The sequence below is a fragment of the Coregonus lavaretus genome (assembly GCF_964263955.1).
Source record: "Coregonus lavaretus genome assembly, chromosome: 36".
NCBI classification, from domain to species: domain Eukaryota; kingdom Metazoa; phylum Chordata; class Actinopteri; order Salmoniformes; family Salmonidae; genus Coregonus; species Coregonus lavaretus.
In genome coordinates this window covers 2,919,246-2,944,245 of record NC_140023.1, presented here as the reverse complement: position 1 = coordinate 2,944,245, position 25,000 = coordinate 2,919,246, and the positions used below count along the sequence as shown (strand labels likewise).

Below are 25,000 nucleotides of genomic sequence, written 5' to 3'. Positions count from 1 at the left end.
TGAGCACATCTGGGACATCATGTCTCGCTCCATCCACCAACGCCACATTGCACCACAGACTGTCCAGGAGTTGGCGGATGCTTTAGTCCAGGTCTGGGAGGAGATCCCTCAGGAGACCATCCGCCACCTCATCAGGAGCATGCCCAGGCGTTGTAGGGAGGTCATACAGGCACGTGGAGGCCACACACACTACTGAGCCTCATTTTGACTTGTTTTAAGGACATTACATCAAAGTTGGATCAGCCTGTAGTGTGGTTTTCCACTTTAATTTTGAGGGTGACTCCAAATCCAGACCTCCATGGGTTGATAAATTTGATTTCCATTGATAATTTTTGTGTGATTTTGTTGTCAGCACATTCAACTATGTAAAGAAAAAAAGTATTTAATAAGATTATTTAATTCATTCAGATCTAGGATGTGTTATTTTAGTGTTCCCTTTATTTTTTTGAGCAGTGTATTACTATTCCTTTCATGTGACACTTTTTGTACCCTGCACCTGAGAAATGTTTGGATGTGGGTATTTTACTTTTTCTATGAGGATTTTCAACAACACTGGTGTGAGTGGCCCTGTTGGTTGGTTCTGGAGGTGTAGGGGACTTACGGGGTCGTTGATGCCGTGGCTGAGGGGCTTGTCCTGGGATTGGAGACCCCCGGGGACGTCTGGGGGGTGGGACAGCTGAGGGGGGTGGATAAAGTCACTCATGGGGGATCCTCCTCCTCCTCTCGGTCCACCTCCACCACCTCCTCCTCCCCCGCCCGAGGAGTTACCATGGGGGAAGTCAAAGTTCCCGTGGCCGTGGTAACTGTTGCCTAGCAGCACAGAAAAACACAAAAAAGGGGAGGGATTTCTTAAGTTGTCTTACCTACCTTAGTATGACTGTAGTTGCTCTGGATAAGAGTGTCTGCTAAATAACCAACATTTAAAATGTAAATGTAATATCTGAATTCTGAAAATGGTCTTTACCTGGGCCTCTGGGGCCACCGTACTCCCCTGGGTTGCCCCCGGCGCCGCCTCCCCCGTGCTGAGCAGGGCCTGATGGGTAATGGGCGGGGCCAGGGCCCAGCTGGGCGATCATCTCCATGACGTTGGGCATGGTCATCTGGGAGGGGCTCATGGTCATCTGGGAGGGGCTCATGGTCTTGAAGCGTTTGGCCAGCGGTCCATCAGGGTCTTCTTTAATATGGAGGTCAGATTTGATGGGCACCGGCCGCCAGCTACACGATGGGTCAATGGTCACCTCCTCAAACTCCGAACTACGGGAAGAGGAAGGGGACATTTTTATACAGTCCCATATTACAAAGGAAGGAGGAAGTGGAAAAGTCCAGAATTACAAAGACAGTATGGTAATAATAATATTGAAATAGTGGAAACTAACATTTAAGCACTACAGGATGATGAAGGGAATTTTTATGGTCCTATATCACATCGACACTATAGAAATACTAGTGGGAATACTGGAAAAGATCATGAAGCACTGAAGGTTAATAATAATAATAGCAATAACTATTATTAGTAATAAGGAAGAATAAAGCATACTTCTGGATGGCGTTGAGGATTCCCCACATGTACTGGTCCACCTCTAGACCCTCTAACAATGCAGTTTTACTGTGGGAGAGGGAGAGAGAGAGAGAGAGGGGCAAGAGAGAGGGGGAGAGGGGGGAGAGAGAGGGGGAGAGGGAGGGAGAGAGAGGGGGAGAGGGAGGGAGAGAGAGGGAGAGAGGGGGAGAGGGGGAGAGGGAGGGAGAGAGGGAGGGAGAGAGGGGGAGAGGGAGGGAGAGAGGGAGGGAGAGAGGGGGAGAGGGAGGGAGAGAGGGGGAGAGGGAGGGAGAGAGGGGGAGAGAGGGAGAAGGGAGGGAGAGAGAGAGAGAGGGGGAGAGAGAGAGAGGGGGAGAGGGGGAGAGAGAGGGGGCGGAGAGGGGGGTCGAGAGAGAGGAGGCGGAGAGGGGGGTCGAGAGAGAGGAGGCGGAGAGGGGGGTCGAGAGAGAGGGGGTGGAGAGGGGGGAGAGAGAGCATTATTTTAACTCATTCAAAGAAGAGACATTCCTTTATTGACAAAACATAGTTTGGAAATGGTCATCACATACTTGCACACCGGACACCTCCACGTCCCCCTCTCACAGTTCAGCTGCAGATACCACTCCAGATCAAAACACTGGAAGACAAAACATGTATTATCAGAATCATGTATTTCCTAAACAGGGAAATATTGTATGATCTGTCAGGTGTATTGCCTCAAGACCAGGTTAGCCCACTGAGCCTAAGCATTAATTCTGGGAGCTAACATGAGTCTTCAGGTCTCAGGCAAGGTTACTCATCACATTAGCGTAGTTCACCGAACAACCTGTGCTATAAGGACCTAGCATTTTTCCTGGTCTAGGCACATAGTCAGCGGAAACTAGTGTCCCTATACAGACATCTAGCGTGTGGCCCTGTATAATATACTACATTTACATTGTAGTCATTTAGCAGACGCTCTTATCCAGAGAGACTTACAGGAGCAATTAGGGTTAAGTGCCTTGCTCAAGGGCACATCGACAGATTTTTCACCTAGTTGGCTCGGGGATTCAAACCAGCGACCTTTCGGTTACTGTCCCAACGCTCTTAACCGCTAGGCTATCTGCCAACCTATAATATACGTCATATGTGTATAATTTTGCAAACCTACTGTTACTGTACAGTTCAAAACATACCCCTTCCTGCCGTCCTACCTGTACGTGTTTGCAGTCATGCCCCCTGGCGGGCAGCTGGATACGCCTGAAGGTGATTGGACATTTGAGGGAGACTTTGATGGCGGTCTGCTCAATGCCGTCCTCCCCGTTTAGACTGGTGTTACCCGACGAGGCCACTACGCTGCTGAAGTTCCTCTTAACTGGAGGGAGGGAGGGATGGAGGGGAATGGAAGGAGAGAGAGGGGGTGGAGAGGGGGGGGGGAAGAGAAAGAGAGAGAGAGATTAGAGTTAGGTAGAGACTGATGGCATATTCTTACACACAAGATTGATGTAAAGGTTGTAAGATAGGGTAAAGGCTATATTAGTATAGTAGTAGTAGTATAGTCAAATAGAGTAGTGGTAACATACTCTTGGTGATGCAGTGTTCTGCAGGCAAGAGTCTCTTCTTCAGGAGCCCTTGCAGGACGGAGCGGACTGAAGGCCTGTGGACCAGCTGCAGCACAAACAGGTGCGACTGCACATAGACGGAGAAAAGACATTAAGACCTAAATAAAGAGTGGATTCTCTACAGACAGCAGTTCTACTTTAGTGTGTTAGCTTCTACACCTTCTGTACACATCACAGCACAGAGGTGTCTCAACCAATCACAGCATTGCAATGTTGACCGGCCAAATAACAGAAATTCAACTAAATAACCACTGCCAAGTTGCCATGCAACAGGGGTAGTTACAAAGGGGTTTAAAATATTAAGCCATATTTTATTTAACATATCCCTTGTATCATTTGTTCTGCATATTCTATTGAATCATGTACTCACACAGCAGCACGCGGTGACGGTGATCTGGATGGTGTTTCTGCCGGGCTGACACACTTGCTTCAGGTGCAAGGGTTTATGGGACGTCTTGTTGTCGCCCCGCTCGATGGTCAGGGGCGTGGCGTTAACACTGACCTGGAAGGAGGAAAGACAGTTTGTGTGTGTGTGTGTGTGTGTGTGTGTGTGTGTGTACACGTGTGTCCGTGTGTGCATGAGAATGTGTATCTGTATGAATGAGAGTGTTTGTGTGTGTGCTGACCTGGACGGAGGCGGGCCAGTTGGTGTTCATCTGTCGGTCCTCGTGGTGGTAACATTTGAACTGCAGCTCCAGGTCTGACCTAGAGGTGTCAGAGAGGGCAGAGGTCAATACAGCCAAATACAAAACAGTTTTTCCTAATCCGCTCCTCATGGACACCCAGCCAGGACTGCACAGTTTTGTTCCAGCCCAGCACTAGCACACCTGATTCAGTTGGTCAAGGGTTTTACAGCCCTCTAACCAATTGTACTATTATGTGTGTTTTTCCGCGTTATTTGTAATTTATTTTGTACATAATGTTTCTGCCATCGTCTCTTATAACCAAAAAGAGCTTCTGGATATCAGGACAGCGATTACTCACCTCGTATTGAACGAAGATTTTTTCTTCAACGAGGCGGCCGCGAAGGATATCATACAGACACCCGACAAGGCCCAAATCCCCGTCATTCGCGTGAGGAAGAGACGGAGATATCGTGGACGTAGATCGGGGTGCCTTGTAAGGATCCGACGGCGAGCGAGTAAACTGCCTCTTCCATCAATCCTATTAGCCAATCTTCAATCATTGGATAACAAATTGGATGACCTAAGATTACGGTTATCCTACCAACGGGACATTAAAAACTGTAATATCTTATGTTTCACCGAGTCGTGGCTGAACGACGACATGGATAACATACAGCTAGCGGGCTATACGCTACATCGGCAGGATGGAACGGCTGACTCCGGTAAGACAAGGGGTGGCGGTCTGTGTATATTTGTAAACAACAGCTGGTGCACAAAATCAAATACTAAGGAAGTCTCGAGGTTTTGCTCGCCTGAGGTAGAGTATCTTATGATAAGCTGTAGACCACACTATTTACCAAGAGAGTTTTCATCTATATTTTTCATAGCTGTCTATTTACCACCACAAACCAATGCTGGCATTAAGATTGCACTGAATGAGTTGTACAAGGCCATAAATCAACAGGAAAACGCTCATCCAGATGCAGCGCTCCTAGTGGCCGGGGACTTTAATGCAGGGAAACTTAAATCCGTTCTACCAGCATGTTAAATGTGCAACCAGAGGAAAAAAAAACTCTAGACCACCTTTACTCCACACACAGAGACGCATACAAAGCTCTCCCTCGCCCTCCATTTGGCAAATCTGACCATAACTCTATCCTCCTGATTCCTGCTTATAAGCAAAAACTAAAGCAGGAAGCACCAGTGACTCGGTTAATAAAAAAGTGGTCAGATGACGCAGATGCTAAGCTACAGGACTGTTTTGCTAGCACAGACTGGAACATGTTCCGGGATTCTTCAGACAGCATTGAGGAGTACACCACATCAGTCACTGGCTTCATCAATAAGTGCATCGATGATGTCATCCCCACAGTGACCGTACGTACATACCCCAACCAGAAGCCATGGATTACAGGAAACATCCGCACTGAGCTAAAGGGTAGAGCTGCCGCTTTCAAGGAACGTGACTCTAACCCGGATGCTTATAAGAAATCCCGCTATGCCCTCTGACGAACCATCAAACAGGCAAAGAGTCAATACAGGACTAAGTTTGAATCGTACTACACTGGCTCTGACGCTCGTCGGATGTGGCAGGGCTTGAAAACTATTACAGACTACAAAGGGAAGCACAGCCGCGAGCTGCCCAGTGACACAAGCCTACCAGACGAGCTAAACCACTTCTATGCTCGCTTCGAGGCAAGCAACACTGAAGCATGCATGAGAGCACCAGCTGTTCCGGATGACTATGTGATCACGCTCTCCGTAGCCGATGTGAGTAAGACTTTTAAGCAGGTCAACATTCACAAGGCCGCAGGGCCAGACGGATTACCAGGACGTGTACTCCGAGCATTAGCTGACCAACTGGCAAGTGTCTTCACTGACATTTTCAACATGTCCCTGACTGAGTCTGTAATACCAACATGTTTCAAGCAGACCACCATAGTCCCCATGCCCAAGGACTCTAAGATAACCTGCCTACATGACTACCGACCCGTAGCACTGACGTCTGTAGCCATGAAGTGCTTTGAAAGGCTGGTCATGGCTCACATCAACACCATTATTCCAGAAACTCTAGACCCACTCCAATTTGCATACCGCCCCAACAGATCCACAGATGATGCAATCTCTATTGCACTCCACACTGCCCTTTCCCACCTGGACAAGAGGAACACCTACGTGAGAATGCTATTCATTGACTACAGCTCAGCATTCAACACCATAGTGCCCTCTAAGCTCATCACTAAGCTAAGGATCCTGGGACTAAACACCTCCCTCTGCAACTGGATCCTGGACTTCCTGACGGGCCGCCCCCAGGTGTTAAGGGTAGGTAACAACACATCTGCCACACTGATCCTCAACACGGGGGCCCCTCAGGGGTGCGTGCTCAGTCCCCTCCTGTACTCTCTGTTCACCCATGACTGCATGGCCAGGCACGACTCCAACACCATCATTAAGTTTGCCGACGACACAACAGTGGTAGGCCTGATCACCGACAACGATGAGACAGCCTATAGGGAGGAGGTCAGAGACCTGGCCGTGTGGTGCCAGGACAACAACCTCTCCCTCAACGTGACCAAGACAAATGAGATGATTGTGGACTACAGGAAAAAAAAGAGGACTGAGCACGCCCCCATTCTCATCGACGGGGCTGTAGTGGAACAGGTTGAGAGCTTCAAGTTCCTTGGTGTCCACATCACCAACGAACTATCATGGTCCAAACACACCAAGACAGTCGTGAAGAGGGCACGACAAAGCCTATTCCCCCTCAGGAGACTGAAAAGATTTGGCATGGGTCCTCAGATCCTCAAAAAATTATACAGCTGCACCATCGAGAGCATCCTGACTGGTTGCATCACCGCCTTGTATGGCAACTGCTTGGCCTCCGACCGCAAGGCACTACAGAGGGTAGTGCGTACGGCCCAGTACATCACTGGGGCCAAGCTTCCTGCCATCCAGGACCTCTATACCAGGCGGTGTCAGAGGAAGGCCCTCAAAATTGTCAAAGACTCCAGCCACCCTAGTCATAGACTGTTCTCTCTGCTACCGCACGGCAAGCGGTACCGGAGTGCCAAGTCTAGGTCCAAAAGACTTCTCAACAGCTTCTACCCCCAAGCCATAAGACTCCTGAACAGCTAATCATGGCTACCCGGACTATTTGCACTGCCCCCCCACCCCATCCTTTTTACGCTGCTGCTACTCTGTTAATTATTTATGCATAGTCACTTTAACTCTACCCACATGTACATATTACTTCAACTACCTCAACTAGCCGGTGCCCCCGCACATTGACTCTGCACCGGTACCCCCCTGTATATATAGCCTCCCTACTGTTATTTTATTTTACTTCTGCTCTTTTTTTTCTCAACACTTTTTTTGTTGTTGTTTTATTTTTACTTTTTTTGTTAAAAATAAATGCACTGTTGGTTAAGGGCTGTAAGTAAGCATTTCGCTGTAATGTCTGCACCTGTTGTATTCGGCGCATGTGACCAATAAAATTTGATTTGATTTGATTTGATTTAATAAGCTTAGTTGAAAGTTCTGTAGCCCTTTCCTGCAGTCAATGACCAAAAGCACCCTCTTTGTTATTAATATTGTTCATAATGTCATAATTAATAAACAATAAATAAAATGAAACAATTAAAAACAAAAAAAATTATATTTCAGTCATCTGTGATAAAGTGTAATATTTGGATGCAAACTCAAAATTAAATACATTTCAACTCTGTATCTGACATGGTACAGGTGTCTTCTTTTCTTTAAGCCCATAACCATGTGTGTGAGGTGTATACTTTTGTTTCAAAGCAGATTTGTTTAAGACTACCAAGAAACACTCTGTGTGACCCTGATTTAGCCCACTGCAGTAAAAGGTGATGTTCTCAGGACTGCAATTGGTCAATATTGTCCAGGGAATGATAACATGGTTGCCATGGATAGGCCATATTATTAGGGGAAGAACATTTGTAGAGGTAAAGAAAAATAATAAGACTTGAGTCTCAACTCAATGGACGATCGAATGTGTGTGTGTGTCCGTGTGTGTGTGTCTGTCTGTCTGTCTCCATAGCTCACCTCCACATGAGGGTCTGGTGTACCGACGGTCGCAGGTGATAGACGTGATTACTGACGGCGAGGTTGTGCTCCAACCGGAAAGGTTCCAACACCACGCCGTCCCGGACCGGGAAGGTCAACCGCAGCTCCTCGTTGGGATTGGCTGATTGGAGCGGAGAGACAGGACAGGAAGATAGGACGTCAGCTTTCCGTTTAACTGTATCTGTGGTATCTGTGGTAGTGGGGTTAGAGTTGTATACTGGTTGATTAACAGTCACACATACAGTAGACAGTGGTTGGGGCAACGGGATATCACTGGGTGGTATTACCCTGACTATCACGTGGCTGTACAATCCTATGGTTAGATGCTATGAGTCAACAACAGCCATGTATCAGGGCAGCATGTAGTAGTGATCAGGGTTGGGCTCAATTCCATTTCATTTCCAGTCAATTCAGAAAGTAAACCAAATTCAAATTCCAAATGTTTCCAATTGCAAAGCATTGAAGATAATTGGAATTGTAGTTTCAGTGTACTTCCTGAATTGAAAAGGAATTGAAAAGGAATGGACTGAAATTGAAAAGGAATTGAGCCCAACCCTGATCACTACTACATGCTGCCCTGATACATAATAATAATAATAAATACATGGCTGTTGTTGACTCATAGCATCTAACCATAGGATTGTACAGCCACGTGATGATGGTGATGTAGTGGACTAGTTGTGTCTCAGTGGCTTTGTACTGTATCTCATGAAATGGAAATAAAAACATCGATGTTCTGCTAATACTTTGTTGTGCAGGCTTTGTTGTATTTTCAGCCACAGGTATCTAAAGAGCTACTGACAGCTTGGAATAGCTCTGCTGTGTGTGTGTGTGTTTGTGTGTGTGTGTTTGTGTGCATGCATACTTACATACTGTATATTCACACACACACACACACACACACACACACACACACACACACACACACACACACTATATATATACAAAAGTATGTGGACACCCCTTCAAATTAGTGGATTTGGCTATTTCAGCCACACCCGTTGCTGACAGGTGTATAAAATCGAGCACACAGCCATGCAATCTTCATAGACAAACATTGGCAGTAGAATGGCCTGTACTGAAGAGCTCAGTGACTTTCAACGTGGCAACGTCATAGGATGCCACCTTTCCAACAAGTCAGTTGGTCACATTTCTGCCCTGCTAGAGCTGCCCCGGTCAACTGTAAGTGCTGTTATTGTGAAGTGGAAACGTCTAGGAGCAACAACAGCTCAGCTGTGAAGTGGTAGGCCACACAAGCTCATAGAACGGGACCACCGAGTGCTGAAGCGCGTAAAAATTGTCTGTCCTCAGTTGCAACACTCACTACAAGTTCCAAACTGCCTCCGGAAGCAACGTCAGCACAGTAACTGTTCGTCGGGAGCTTCATGAAATTGGTCATGGCCGAGCAAATGGGTCATCGCCGCCATTGGATTCTGGAGCAGTGAAAATGCATTCTCTGGAGTGATAAATAACGCTTCACCAACTGGCAGTACGACGGACGAATCTGGGTTTGGCGGATGCCAGGAGAACGCTACCTGCCTCAATGCATAGTGCCAACTGTAAAGTTTGGTGGAGGAGCAACAATGGTCTGGAGCTGTTTTTCATGGTTCGGGCTAGGCCCCTTAGTTCCAGTGAAGGGAAATCTTAACGCTACAGCCGACTTCGAGCAAGGCCTAATCGCCCAACATCAGTGCCCGACCTCACTAATGCTCTTGTGGCTGAATGGAAGCAAGTCCCTGCAGCAATGTTCCAACATCTAGTGGAAAGCCTTCCCAGAAGAGTGGAGGCTATTATAGCAGCAAAGGGGGAATGAGATGTTCGACAAGCAGGTGTCCACATACTTTTGGTCATGTAGTGTACATACATACATACATACATACATACATACATACTGTACATGTGTGTGTGTGTGCATGCATGCATCCATGCATCCATGTGTGTTTGTGTGTGGATGCTCCAGTGTAAATACTCACTGGGAGGGGGAAGCGCAGTTATATTTGGTTTCATGTCTGGCGGGAACGGCGGCTTGACATCCTGGTTGGGCGAGAGGTACGGAGGCATACTGCTTCCGGGGGTCATGGGAGGTGTGGGATTACCAGGCACCGGGGAGTGGGGGTAGTTACCTGGCCTGGGGGCCTGCAGAGAGGGGGGAGGAGGGAGGGGAGAGGGGGGAGGAGGGAGGGGGAAGGGGAGAGAGGGAAGGAGAGTGATACAGGTTATAAAAAAAACATGAGAGATAGAGAATTCAAATAACTCTGTTGGAAGTTCCATTTGCTTAGACAAAGTTGAACAAAGGAGAGAGCACATACCCCGTTGCCTTGACTATATGAGTATACACCTCCAGAGAAGTTGCTGTTCTGACCATTGAATGGCTCTTGCTGTGAATGAAACAGACATCAATGGTTAAATGTACAACTGCACAATGGGAACAGGAGGGGAGGTCTAGAGTTTACAGGTAGATATGGAGTGTTACTGTGAGGGAGGTCTAGAGCTTACAGGTAGATATGGAGTGTTACTGTGGGGGAGGTCTAGAGCTTACAGGTAGATATGGAGTGTTACTGTGAGGGAGGTCTAGAGCTTACAGGTAGATATGGAGTGTTACTGTGAGGGAGGTCTAGAGCTTACAGGTAGATATGGAGTGTTACTGTGGGGGAGGTCTAGAGCTTACAGGTAGATATGGAGTGTTACTGTGAGGGAGGTCTAGAGCTTACAGGTAGATATGGAGTGTTACTGTGAGGGAGGTCTAGAGCTTACAGGTAGATATGGAGTGTTACTGTGGGGGAGGTCTAGAGCTTACAGGTAGATATGGAGTGTTACTGTGGGGGAGGTCTAGAGCTTACAGGTAGATATGGAGTGTTACTGTGAGGGAGGTCTAGAGCTTACAGGTAGATATGGAGTGTTACTGTGAGGGAGGTCTAGAGCTTACAGGTAGATATGGAGTGTTACTGTGGGGGAGGTCTAGAGCTTACAGGTAGATATGGAGTGTTACTGTGGGGGAGGTCTAGAGCTTACAGGTAGATATGGAGTGTTACTGTGGGGGAGGTCTAGAGCTTACAGGTAGATATGGAGTGTTACTGTGGGGGAGGTCTAGAGCTTACAGGTAGATATGGAGTATTACTGTGGGGGAGGTCTAGAGCTTACAGGTAGATATGGAGTGTTACTGTGGGGGAGGTCTAGAGCTTACAGGTAGATATGGAGTATTACTGTGGGGGAGGTCTAACCTTATAATACTGTCCCATGGGCATGCCTTGCGGGTGGTACTGGCCTGGCCCCTGACCCCCAGGCATCCTCTGGCCGGGGTAGTTGGGGGAGGGCATCGGCCTGGAGGGGTTAGAGGAGGGGTACTGACTCTGCTGGTGAGGGAACTGACCATTAGGACCGTACTGCTGACCCCCGTAGTTTGGCTGTAAGGAAGAGAGGGGGAGGGGGGGGGGGGGGGATCAATCAATAAGTTAATAAAAAGAGAAGTAGGCATTGGTCTGAAGACATAAATAAAGGAAATGGACCTACTAGAGAAAGGCATGATAGGGATGTACTATGATAATATAATACTCAAAGGAAAAGCACCCCCCACACACAAACACACAAACACACATACCATCCAACTCACCTCTCCAGGATAGGGCCTCTTCATTCCCTGCATAGGCATTGCCTGCCTGGGGCCTCCAGATCCTCCGTAGCCCTGCTGGGACATCCTCTGGCCATGAGCCCCAAAAGGCCCCATGCCTGGGGCTCGAGTTTGGTTCATGCCCATGGGAGGCCCACCCATGCTGGGGTTGTTCATGGCCTGGCCCATGCTGCCTGGGTTCATGCCTCCAGGGGACCCTCTGGGGCCAGGCTGGTTCATGAACTGGTTGTTGTAGGCCTGAGTTGGGCCCATCTGGAAGGAGGAACACATCTAGAGGAAAAAGAAAGGATGAAGAGTTACAGTTAGGTAGGAAGCTGCAGGTTTGAGTCTATGGTTTTAATGTGTATTTAGTGTGTAATGCATGTAGTAATACCTGACTTTCCTCAGGCCCAAAACAGGATATTACAAGTAAATAACTAAAGTTGTTTCTAACTTTTAGTATTTGTTGTATTATGGTAATGGTGTGTGTACTGTATGTGTGTGTGTGTCCGTACCTGTCCATACTGGTTCATCTCTTTGTTCTGGGTCTCCTGCTGCATGGCTGCCACGGTAGCGGTTGCCGTGGCGGTTGCCGTAGCAGCGGCGGCAGCGACAGCAGCAGCAGCAGCAGCAGCTGCTGGTTGGGTGAAGTCACCAGGCTGGCGGGAATGTTGGGGCATGCCCATCCCCCCTTGGGGAGTGTTAGGACCACCTGGGTAACTATATAACGGAAACAACATGAATTAGAGCTGTGTACTGTATGTGTGAAAAGGTAAGCAAAGCATAGAGTAAGAGTGATAAACAGAATGTTAATGTCATACATGTCTGTGTATGGCCTCTTACCTCCCGCTGTAGACCGCTCCACCGGGGTATCCCTGCCTGCCATACATCCCCTGCTGCATGTAGCCCTGACCTCCCTTGGCCGGGAACTGCTGCTGCTGCTGGCCGGGGAACTGGGGGGAGTTGAGGCCTGCCGGACCTCCAGACATACCCTGGCCCATGGGGTTACCTCCTGGGTTCACATGGCTGGAGCTGTTGGCCAATACCTGGGGAAGAAGGGTCAAAGGTCAAATCCCCTCACATATTTTTTTGCTCTAACAACTGATCCTTGATATAGCTTTTTGGTTAGACACAGCAAACAGGGTTATGGCAACCATAGAATATGTAACTATGATGTCGACTCACTGTCTGGGACTTGTGATCTTTGATATAGGCCTAGCTTTGGGTGACACACACAGCAAACCATATTTTGACCGACATCAGAAATCCAAATAAATGTGCCTAGGGGGATTCAGGGTCTGTCCTCATCAGGAACCTCAATTACTAGACTCAATACAATGGTGTATTGTGTGTCTAAACATCAAGTCATGTGTACTGAAGAGTGTGTGTGTGTGTGTTTTGTGTCTCACCTGACTCTGTGACGTGTTGGTCACACCCCACACTGTGGTAACCACAGACAATGACCCTGGGGGCTGGTTGTTGTTCTGTTGCCATGGAACCGAGTCGTAGGTAAATGACCCATCACTACAGTACAAATACGAACACACACATTAACCCATCACTGCAGAACACACACACACACACACACACACACAGACAGACCCTGTCATCACCACAGGGCAGATACACCAACGTGACAGCCATGGCTTTCATTTGGCCAAGTATGTAACACAGAGGATTGCACTATCCGCCCAGAAATGTGAAATGTGCTCATAATTCTTGGAAACATTTGGCCATGTATATGTTATTTGGAATATTTGGCATTAAAACTCCAAACAAATCCAAGGCTATAATATGAGTAACTGGAACATTATGAATACACAAACTAAACTCCACAGGGAGAAACAGACTGGGAAGTAACGTTTTTGGAGAGGAATGTGTTTTCACACACTCACGAACGCACACACACAAACGCACCACACACACACACAGCTCTGGTGTTGGAAGGGAACTCGATTTACAACGTCTCTTCAAGGTGGTAGAAGACTTCCCAAGATGCTAGGCACAGAGCAGAATTCTGGCAGCCAATCAGACAGAGGTTTGGAATCGGAGCCATCGGGGCGAGCACAGAATGTTTCTACTTAACAGCCCACTCCCTCTTTCTGTGTGTGTGTGTGTGTGTGTGTGTGTGTGTGTGTGTGTCCCTCTCCTCCAAGATAACTCTGCTAAGCTTGTCTTGGCTCACTTTCATGAACAGAAAAACATGTATTTATTTATTTGAGGAGAGAAGAGGATAGTCTAGTTTAGAGAGCAGGTTAAATGCAACATAAGCTGGGATGTAACGATTCACCGATAAGCATCGGTCCCCGATTCAAATGTTTAAGATAAGAGTGCATCGGTCTGTGGGAGCCCAAACCGATCCAAATGAAGTATGCTTCAGTCAGAAAACTGATTCAAACGTTACTAAATCAGCAGTTCACTAATGTTTGTTACTCACATTGTTTTATTCTGACATTTTTATTATTTATTTTTAATTAAACCTTTATTTAACTAGGCAAGTCAGTTAAAAACAAATTCTTATTTACAATGACTGCCTACCCCGGCCAAGCCCGGACGACGCTGGGCCAATTGTGCGCCGCCTTATGGGACTCCTAATCACGGCCGGTTGTGATACAGCCTGGAATCGAACCAGGGTCTGTAGTGACGCCTCTATCACTGAAATGCAGTGCCTTAGACCGCTGCGCCACTCGGGAGCCCGAAAATACTTCTTATCTGTTGTGACTGAATTGTTGCGTCCTCTCCTTCAGTTCAGTAGCCTATCAAACTTTTATGCATGTAACTGCGTATGACTGTCAGATAACAACTGTGTGCACAGTGCGGGAGACACAGCTGCTCGTGCCAACGAGAGGTATGCTTATCCCTGTTCTAATAGGCTATCCGTACATCTGGCACCTTCAGGATTCAGATGCTTGTAAAATGGCTTCCGCAATGTCAAATCATAGGCTTTATTAGTTTGCTGGGTCATTGTTACCAAATGCACTGTCGAAAATTGTGTTTTACCAGAGTTGTGTAGCCTGCCAGAGTGGACGCAACTCACATCCAACTGCTGATTGGGGTTTTCAATCATTCAGATTTAATTTCACAAGTTAATCACTGGGTGATTTCAGATGAAAAGCATATATTTCCCCCACCCCTATTCTGATAGTGGGGTGGTAGATGCCCAATGGCTCAGCTCAAGTGTCTACACCAGTGGATGCTGGTGGGAGGAGCTATAGGAGGATGGGCTCATTGTAATAGCTGGAATGGAATTAATGGAACGGAGTCAAACATGGTTTCCATATGTTTGATCTGTTTGATACAGTTCCATTTATTCCATTCCAGCTATTACAATGAGTCCGTCCTCCTATAGCTCCTACCACCAGCCTCCACTGGCCTACACACCCAATTGGCATTGACACGCACACACACACACACACACACACAGAGGGCCACTCAGCTTAGAGACGTCATCTCAGACAGGTCCAGCTCAGAGAGGCCCAGCTCAGACAGGTCCAGCTCAGAGAGGCCCAGCTCCTGAGCTCCCATCAGCAGTTGGTATGAATTTAAAATGGAAGACGAATGTGTTCATGCAACAAATGTTAGTGCATCGAATCGAACTGAATCGCATCGATTCATTCCCCTTATCAAACTGAATCGCACCGAATCGTTTCAAACTAAAACCTATTGTTCCTAAATTATATCAGAGCCCATGCATCTAGATGCGTATCGAAATTGTTTTAGGTCAACATTGTTTAAGTTAACATGAACGATCCAGTTTAAACCAGAGAACCAATGAGGGAGTGTGCGTTTACATGAAATGTGTTCACACCTGTAGTTCTGAATGTGACAATGTGTCCCTATGTGTAAAACAGAAAACATGGGACTGTAAAGTAGGCAAAGCTTAGGGAACGTCAGTCATTCTGACAGAAAGACAGACAGACACACTGACCCGTGTGAGAGTCCTCCGGGGGGTTTCATAGTGTTTATGCTGGGCTGCATGGGGACTTTGCTCTGCGGGGGCTCGTTCTGTCTGCTCTTCTGGTGACGCAACAGCAGGAGGCGACCCAGCTCCTCGCACCACGATGACAGCAAGGCTACAAGGAAAGAAACACACACACACTCATGTCAGTCTAATAACGCTGTAGGACACACACACAGGTCAGTCTACACTCCAGTCTGTCGGTCTGCTATGACAGTCTCTGGTATGTCTCCAGTATGTCAGTTTGAAGTAAGTCAGTCTCTATTACCAAACCTATGATGTTGTTTTCCTGACTACTTCGGACTCTCTGTAAGAGAAAAACAAACAAACAAACCCTATCAAATGCCCATCAAAAACTTGATAAAAAATATCTCAATTGATTAATCAACTATGTTATTGTTTTGTTCTGCCCAATACATTTGAGTGTTGCTTCTCCCTCTTCAAGTTGGACTGCAGTTCTGCCTCCTGCCACATGGAGGAACCCTAACACAGTAATGCCAGCATGTCTGTTGCTGCCTGTCTGCCAGTATAGATCTCGTTGACTGAATGAATCACACAGTGCAGTACATCAGCTCTGATCCCTCTAGAAGAGACTTCCCTGGCTTTCTGAAGAGGACGGGTGAAACGCAGAGAGAGAGAGAGAGAGAAGAGAGATGGGGAAAGGGAGAGCGAGAGACAGAGAGAGAGATATCGAGAGAGAGAGTATGCCCGTCCTCTCCCCACCTTTCCTCGCCTCCTCCTCTCACCCCTCCTCCTCCTCTCCTCCCCTCCACTGGACCCCAATGACTAATCAGACTGCTCAGCATCTTCAATCATCTTCGCTGCAGGCAGCTTTCTGCTGCACCAGGCAGTCAAACATCATTATGAGACAGGCAGCTTTCTGCTGCACCAGGCAGTCAAACATCATTATGAGACAGGCAGCTTTCTGCTGCACCAGGCAGTCAAACATCATTATGAGACAGGCAACTTTCTGCTGCACCAGGCAGTCAAACATCATTATGAGACAGGCAACTTTCTGCTGCACCAGGCAGTCAAACATCATTATGAGACATGAAACTGTCTGCTGCACCAGGCAGTCAAACATCCTTATGAGAGGTAACTGTCTGCTGCACCATTTACATTTTTGTCATTTAGCAGACGCTCTTATCCAGAGCGACTTACAGTTAGTGAGTGCATACATTATTTTTTCATACTGGCCCCCCGTGGGAATCGAACCCACAACCCTTGCGTTGCAAACGCCATGCTCTACCAACTGAGCTACATCCCTGCTGGCCATTCCCTCCCCTACACTACCCTGGACGACGCTGGGCCAATTGTGCGCCACCCCATGGGTCTCTCGGTCGCGGCTGGCTACGACAGAGCCTGGATTCGAACCAGGATCTCTAGTGGCACAGCTAGCACTGCGATGCAGTGCCTTAGACCACTGCGTCACTCGGGAGGTCAGGCAGGCAAACATCCTTATGACATGGGTTTGATGTACATTAGAAGAGTTATCGAGGTCTAACACCTTAACACAGAAAATAAGCTCAAAAGGAGTTTGAGATCGAACAGCAAAGCCTTAATTGAGCAATGAATAGAGGAGAGGAGAGAGAAGGAGAAGAGAGGAAAGAAGAGAAGAGGAGGACAGAACAGAGAAGAGAAGAGAAGAGAAGAGAAGAGAAGAGAAGAGAAGAGAAGAGAAGAGAAGAGAAGAGAAGAGAAGAGAAGAGAAGAGAAGAGAAGAGAAGAGAAGAGTGAGACACACCAAGCCAGTCTCTATGCAGACAGAATCTCACAGCTAAAGGGAGGAGAGACGCAGCCCTCCTATTTGACGGGGAATTATTCCACCCTGCCATTACAGAGAGCTTATCTCCCCACTAAATCACCACCTCCGTCCTCCCTCCGCACGCCCAGCCTGTTGCAAGACCTGGCAACCCGCTATTTACACCCAGGCAGTGTCCCAAATGGACCCTTTCCCCATTATGACCAGAGCACCATGGGAGGTCAAACGAAGTGCACTATATAGGGAATAGGGTGCCATTTGAAATTGGGACAGACCCCCGCACGAACAACACTGGGCTCAGCTCATACACATTATAGGCCATAGAGAGAGAGGGAGAAAGAGAGAGGGAGAGATGGAGAGAGAGTGAGAGTAAGAGAGGGGAGAGAGATGGAGAAAAGGAGAGAGAAAGAGGGAGTGATGGAGAGAGAGAAAGAGAGAGCGTGAGGGGGGTTGAAAGGAAGAAGTTGAAAGCCTGAGAGAGAAATTGTACCACTACACCTCTCTCCAATAACGAAGTTGGATTGATTAGGTGATTGTATTAGATACATAAACATGTCAGTGTCTTATTTCCATTGTGGTTGGTTTAGAAAGTGACTATACCAACAGAAAACAGAATGGTGAACGCAGCAATCAGGCTGGTTCCACCAGGCTATCCCCTGTCCATCCCAGAAACCACTCACCACTTGCCCCAGTCTGTTCTGGGGTGACTTTTCCCCTAGGTATAGATCTATGATCAGCATCCCCTCCCCCAATCCCAACCTTTACCATTAGTGGGGAAAATGCAAAACAAATCAAAGATTTCTAGGAGCAACTTTACCCTTCCCAGTCCCAGTCTGCCCTAGTAGCTGCTCTCTCCCAGCCAGTCAGTCAGTGAGCAGTAAGCAGATTTAGTAGAGACTTCTAAGCCCTCCCTGTAAACCCTCTTGTGCATGGCTCCCCTTCTAAGAAGATCTGCCTTTTTACTGAGTTAATGCCTGCAGACATATGGCTATGGGTCATCGGAACATTTGAGTTCAAAATGACTAGTGGTGGTAGTAGTAATAGCAGTAGTAGCAGCAGCAGTAGTAGTAGTAGTAGCAGTAGTAGTAATAATAGCAGTAGCAGTAGCAGTAGTAGTAGTAGTAATAACAGTAGTAGCAGCAGTAGTAGTAGCAATAATAGTAGTAGTAGCAGCAGTCTCTCTCTCTCTCTCTCTCTCTCTCTCTCTCTCTCTCTCTCTCTATCTCTCTCTCTCTCTCTCTCTCTCATATTAGTTAATTGGGGCGCAACAGCCTGTTTCCCCAGGTTACACTTCCTGCTGTTCACACAGGCTGGATGACTCCGTTTTTTTAGCTAGTGGAGGTGAGACTATCTCCAGGGATTCTCCTCTTCCACACTGAAAGGCACAGTCATCATTATACAGTATGTGGACTATTTCAGCCACACCCGTTGGTGCACACAGCCATGCAATCTGCATAGACAAACATTGGCAGTAGAATGGCCCGTACTGAAGAGCTCAGTGACTTTCAACGTGGCACTGTCATAGGATGCCACCTTTCCAACAAGTCAGTTGGTCACATTTCTGCCCTGCTAGAGCTGCCCCGGTCAACTGTAAGTGCTGTTATTGTGAAGTGGAAACGTCTAGGAGCAACAACGGCTCAGCCGCGAAGTGGTAGGCCACACAAGCTCACAGAACAGGAATGCCGACTGCTGAAGCGCGTAACGCGTAAAAATCGCCTGTCCTCAGATGCAATACTCACTACTGAGTTCCAAACTGTCTCTGGAAGCAACGTAAGCACAATAACTGTTCATCGGGAGCGTCGGCTGGAGTGGTGTAAAGCTCGCCTCCATTGGACTCTGGAGCAGTGGAAACAAGTTCACTGGAGTGATGAATCACACTTCACCATCTGGCAGTGCGACGGACGAATCTGGGTTTGGCGGATGCTAGGAGAACGCTACCTGCACCAATGCATAGAGCCAACTGTAAAGTTTGGTGGAGGAGTAATAATGGTCTGGGACTGTTTTTCATGGTTCGGGCTAGGACCCTTAGTTCCAGTAAAGGGAAATCTTAACGCTACAGCATACAATGACATTCTAGATGATTCTGTGCTTCCAACTTTGTGGCAACAGTTTGGGGAAGGCCCTTTCCTGTTTCAGCATGGCAATGCCCCTGTACACAAAGCGAGGTCCATACAGAAATGGTTTGTCAAGATCGGTGTGGAAGAACTTGACTGGCCTGCACAGAGCCCTGACCTCAACCCCATCGAACACCTTTGGGATGAATTGGAACGCCGACCTAGAGCCAGGCCTAATCGCCCAACATCCGTGCCTGATCTCACTAATGCTCGTGGCTGAATGGAAGCAAGTCCCCGCAGCAATGTTCCAACATTTAGTGGAAAGCCTTCCCATAAGACTGGAGGCTGTTATAGCAGAAAAGGGGGACCAACTCCATATTAATGCCCATGATTTTGGAATGAGATGTTCGACGTGCAGGTGTCCATATACTTTTGGCCACATAGTGTCTCTTTCTCTGTTGTTGACACTGCGATATCTCAGCACTTCTACATAATAAACAACAAGTTTAAAAGACCAGAGCACACATTTCCACCGAACGTACAGTATGGATGAATGCGGTAAGCAGTGACGTCACAGACTAGCCCACATTACTGTATTTGACTGTGCAGCCCACATTACTCTGATACAGACACACATGCAGATCAGCTCACATACACTACAGATCGAGGTAGTACACATTATACACATATATATGAGACAGTACAAATTCTCAGAACACATTGGACGCCTATACACCTACAATGTGTGATACGAGACAAAAAAAAGAAAGGTATTTCTATAAAATCATAAGTTCTATCTATATAAGCTCCAGACAGTATGCTGTGTTATGTGGGCAGAATAATGTATGCAAAATATGGCGAGAGGATATCAAATCCTCCTGAAATCAAAAGGGTGCATCCCAAATGGCACCCTATTCCCTAGATCGTGCCCTAAATATAGGGAATAGGGTGCCATTTGGGATGCAGACAAAGTCATGCTTCTGCAAAACCGTAATGGAACCCATTTAAGCAGCCAATGATATCCTTCCCAGCCAATGACCCCCCTCCACTCCACTCCACTCTGCTAGCCTCTGCCCAACCAGAAGCACATCCAATGGGTTTATAATCTCTCTCTATGACTCTGGGGCAGATTCAATCAAAACCGCACTGCAGGAGAAACCAGCTCAGGGTAAATAATCACATTATTTTTTAAACGGTCAGTTTTTTATTTGTTTACTGAAACACAACTGTTCAGGTTTTCTCACAGTGCCAGTTTGATTTGGCCTCTGTGGGCATACGGAGCAGACAGATGGAGAGGTGGAGATGGGGAGGTGGAGAGATGGAGATGGAGGGATGAGTGTAACGACAAGGGTGGTCAGCGCCAGAGAAGGATGGAGGGAGCGAGGGATGGAGGGAGGGAGGTTAGCTACCTGAGTCACTCTGACATCTCCTGCAGGTGTTGGTTTCTGTAGGGTTCAAATTACACATTTTACTGGGGAGGGAGGGGTTAATCACGAACAAAACACAAAATGCAGCAGCAACAGTCAAGTTAAAGGTGCAGTCTGCAATTTATGTGTCTTGTCTCCCTGTGTATGTGGCCACAGCACCAAACCCACAAATAATCGAGGCTCAAAGAAAACACACAAAACAAAAACAAAGTTAGGCCCGCTTAAGCAAAAAACCTCATGCCAATCCCTCGCAAAAAGACCCTTCCATTCCGCCCTACAGGGTCAGTAGACTATATATCTCCAAATCAAAATATGGATTTGCTATGAATACTTGACCCCACAAAGAGATGCAGAGAGGTGGAGAGGCATGGTGGATGATGCACTATGTAGAACAATTAAAAGAACTCCCGCACACATGATTTATTGTGGTCGACTTCAATACAATACATTTTTTGCTCTTGAGAGGGCACAGAGATAGGATAAATCATACTAGTTTCCAGATTACAATGTAGCCTAGAGTAGAGTGAAGGCATGGGGTTATGACCTGTGTACAGTATCTGACCTGCATTCAGACAGTTAAGATTATGAACCTCAGCCAGGAATTACCCATGATGCACTAGGATTGTCCAATCTCTAACCCTGGGGTCAGGAACCTTCCCATCTGCACTTTTTTTTTTTTCACAGCATTTCGCTACACCCACAATAACATCTGCTAAACACGTGTATGTGATCAATACAATTTTATTTCTCTCTCTCTCTCTCTCTCTCTCTCTGCACACATGCTCACACACACTTTCTCAATCACACACTTGCTCGCACGCACGCACTCACACACACTTATGCTGTAAGGATTCTTTTTTTACAAAATATTTTTTTTATATATATTTTTCAGTGGTTAGAACACATTAGATGGATAGGATTTACAATATCCTGAGGCTAGTATTAAAGGCCTAGTGCAGTCAAAAATGTGATTTTCCTGTGTTTATTAGGTACACCCATTTAGTACCGTTCGTTGCTCAATTGGTATCAATGGACCTAACGTGTGCCAGAAAAACATTCCCCACACCAGTACACCACCGCCCCCTGCCTGTGCCAGGCAGGATGGGTCCAAATCCGGACTCTGCCATCAGCATGACGCAACAGCAAATGGGATTTGTCGGACCAGGCAATGTTTTCCCACTCCTCAATTGTCCAGTGTTGGTGATCGCGTTTCCACTGGAGCGGCTTCTTCTTGTTTTTAGCTGATAGGAGTGGAACCCGGTGTGGTCGTCTGCTGCAATAGCTCATCCGTGAAAAGGATTGACGAGTTGTGCGTTCCGAGATGCTTTTCTGCACACCACTGTTGTACTGCGCCGTTATTTGTCTGTTTGTGGCCCTCCTATTAGCTTGCACGATTCTTTCCATTCTCCTTCGACCTCATCAACAAGCTGTTTTTGCCCATAGGACTGCCGCTGACTGGATGTTTTTTGTTTGTCGCACCATTCTCGGTAAACCCTAGACACTCTAGTGCATGAAAACCCCAGGGTGGCGGCCGTTTCTGAGATACCTGATCCAGCGCGCCTGGCACCGACAATCATACCACGCTCAAAGTCGCTTAGGTCACTCGTTTTGCCCATTCTAACGTCCAATCGAACAGTAACTGAATGCCTTGATGCCTGTCTGCCTGCTTTATATAGCAAGCCACAGCCACATGACTCACTGTCTGTAGGAGCGATCCGTTTTTTCGTGGTGTATCTAATAAACTAGCCACTGAGTGTATTTCCACACTATGAGGTTGGAATAATACTGTTAAATTGTACAAATTATGATAATGCCCTTTTAGTATAAGAGCTGTTCGAAAAGACCGCCTGAAATCTTTGCCTGTTTTGGTGGGTACCAGGTGATAAATAAATTAATAGACCAATAAGAAAGAGAGTTCCAAACCTGCTAATTCCGAACTCAGACCAATCCCAGACCGTCCTAGCAAAATTATTGCTTGAGTAACTGCTCTTGCTAAGAAGCCATTTTTGTTTCTTTTTGACCATTTTGATTGAAAACAATCACAGTAAGGTACTGAACTGTTACCCAGAAATGATTTGATATTGACATAAAAACGTCTGCATTGGGCCTTTAAGAGAAGAGGAAATGGGGTGGCCACACACAGACACAGACACACACACACACTAGCTCTGAGGTTAGAGCACATTAGATGTACAGGAAACAGACACAGTGCAGCTCAACAGATCAACAGTGTTCAATGGGAACTGCACCCTGTCTGTCTTAGTGAATCACCCACTGTCCTCCCAGTACACAACCTTACTGTCCCCCCAGTACACAACCTTACTGTCCCCCCAGTACACAACCTTGCTGTCCACCCAGTACACAATCTTACTGTCCACCCAGTACACAACCTTGCTGTCCTCCCAGTACACAACCTTACTGTCCACCCAGTACACAACCTTACTGTCCACCCAGTACACAACCTTGCTGTCCTCCCAGTACACAACCTTGCTGTCCACCCAGTACACAACCTTGCTGTCCACCCAGTACACAACCTTACTGTCCACCCAGTACACAACCTTACTGTCCACCCAGTACACAACCGTACTGTCCACCCAGTACACAGCCTTACTGTCCACCCAGTACACAATCTTACTGTCCACCCAGTACACAACCTTACTGTCCACCCAGTACACAACCGTACTGTCCACCCAGTACACAACCTTACTGTCCACCCAGTACACAATCTTACTGTCCACCCAGTACACAACCTTGCTGTCCACCCAGTACACAACCTTGCTGTCCACCCAGTACACAAACTTACTGTCCACCCAGTACACAACCTTACTGTCCACCCAGTACACAACCTTGCTGTCCACCCAGTACACAAACTTACTGTCCACCCAGTACACAACCTTACTGTCCACCCAGTACACAACCTTGCTGTCCACCCAGTACACAACCTTACTGTCCACCCAGTACACAACCTTACTGTCCACCCAGTACACAATCTTACTGTCCACCCAGTACACAACCTTACTTTCCACCCAGTACACAATCTTACTGTCCACCCAGTACACAACCTTGCTGTCCACCCAGTACACAACCTTACTGTCCACCCAGTACACAATCTTACTGTCCACCCAGTACACAACCTTGCTGTCCACCCAGTACACAACCTTACTGTCCACCCAGTACACAATCTTACTGTCCTCCCAGTACACAATCTTAGTAGTTGAGCAGCCACTGTCCTCTCAGTACTACACAATCTTACTGGACGAGCAGACAGTCTCTGAAGCAAAGCTCAGGTCAGTGAGGCAAACTGTGGCCCAAGTGTATGTGTGTGTGTGTGTTTGTGAGTGTGAGTGTGCGTGTGTCAAACTGCGGCCCAAGTAGGTCAAGCCCTGGTCAGCTGATATGTCTCTGTCTGTCCTGGGCAGTGCTGCTAGGCTCTAGTCATGCTCTCAGACATAGATATACGTCCACTAGGACAGGAAATGTACTACATTTCTCATCATCTTATATAATTAATCACACATTTAGCAGTGCTTTAGGTTTTTACACTGTTGCATTTAGAATAGTGGAAACACACATGGATCAGTTTTAAAACATGGAGAAAAAATGTATAATTCAAAGTTTCCAATCAATGAAGCCATCAGGAGTGTCCAATCTAGTCAGTCTAATTCTATCTATACACTCAGACCCAAAACACTCATTTTCTCTGGAGCAACAGCAGGGGACCCTACTTATAGCAGACTGGGGTTGCCTGACTCATGCCAACACAGCTGTCACAGAACCATGCTTACATACAAATACCTTCAGAGGTCTCTTCAAGCAGACAGCTCAACTCACAGATACAGTACGCTCACGCTCCATTCCTTCATTTTGGTCCAGCGCGTCCCCTCAGCTGATTACAAGCTGTTGTCAGACACACGTGGGTCTCGAAAGACGATTATTTTCCTCAATAGTGTGCAGAGAATTCTACTAGATTAAAAGTCTAAATAAGTATGACATCCTGGCATTTAAAGCATCCTCAATTTGTAAAATGTCACATACTATAAAACATACTTTTTTCGCATACATAAAATGCCTAATATTTAGAATGCAAGGACACCTAATATTTAGAATGCAAGGACATGGCCACACATTCACACACGCAGGCGCACACACACTGCTCTCAGACTTACCCAGAGTCAAGCAAAGTCTCAGTGTGTCTCATCCCATTGTTCTCATAGCACAGGTAGAGAGAGAAAGCTCTGATGTCAGAACAACACTAGGCCAGTGGCAAAGCTTTCACTTATTCCTCCCTTCTTTTATCTCTCTTTCCTGTGCCCTTACCTCTCTCTCTCTCTCTCTCTCTCTCTCTCTCTCTCTCTCTCTCTCT

General features: G+C 47.0%; 1 protein-coding gene across 1 annotated transcript in view; it reads right to left on the bottom strand.

Moving 5' to 3' along the window:
* Positions 1-24,879, bottom strand: part of LOC311110878 (zinc finger MIZ domain-containing protein 1-like) — a 31,896-nt gene extending 7,017 nt beyond the window's left edge. Inside the window, exons 1-18 of the mRNA XM_084153489.1 lie at positions 24,804-24,879; positions 15,365-15,509; positions 12,846-12,960; positions 12,280-12,482; positions 11,952-12,156; positions 11,440-11,727; positions 11,051-11,233; positions 10,139-10,207; positions 9,803-9,965; positions 7,809-7,950; positions 3,744-3,822; positions 3,488-3,619; positions 3,079-3,184; positions 2,710-2,870; positions 2,086-2,153; positions 1,538-1,606; positions 965-1,254; positions 602-810 (exon numbers count right to left, since the gene is read on the bottom strand). Of these exons, the coding sequence (XP_084009615.1) occupies positions 602-810; positions 965-1,254; positions 1,538-1,606; positions 2,086-2,153; positions 2,710-2,870; positions 3,079-3,184; positions 3,488-3,619; positions 3,744-3,822; positions 7,809-7,950; positions 9,803-9,965; positions 10,139-10,207; positions 11,051-11,233; positions 11,440-11,727; positions 11,952-12,156; positions 12,280-12,482; positions 12,846-12,960; positions 15,365-15,414 (2,532 nt within the window). The 5' untranslated portion in view covers positions 15,415-15,509; positions 24,804-24,879. The remainder of the gene's footprint in view (positions 1-601; positions 811-964; positions 1,255-1,537; positions 1,607-2,085; positions 2,154-2,709; positions 2,871-3,078; positions 3,185-3,487; positions 3,620-3,743; positions 3,823-7,808; positions 7,951-9,802; positions 9,966-10,138; positions 10,208-11,050; positions 11,234-11,439; positions 11,728-11,951; positions 12,157-12,279; positions 12,483-12,845; positions 12,961-15,364; positions 15,510-24,803) is intronic.
* Between the last annotated feature and the right edge of the window lie 121 nt (positions 24,880-25,000).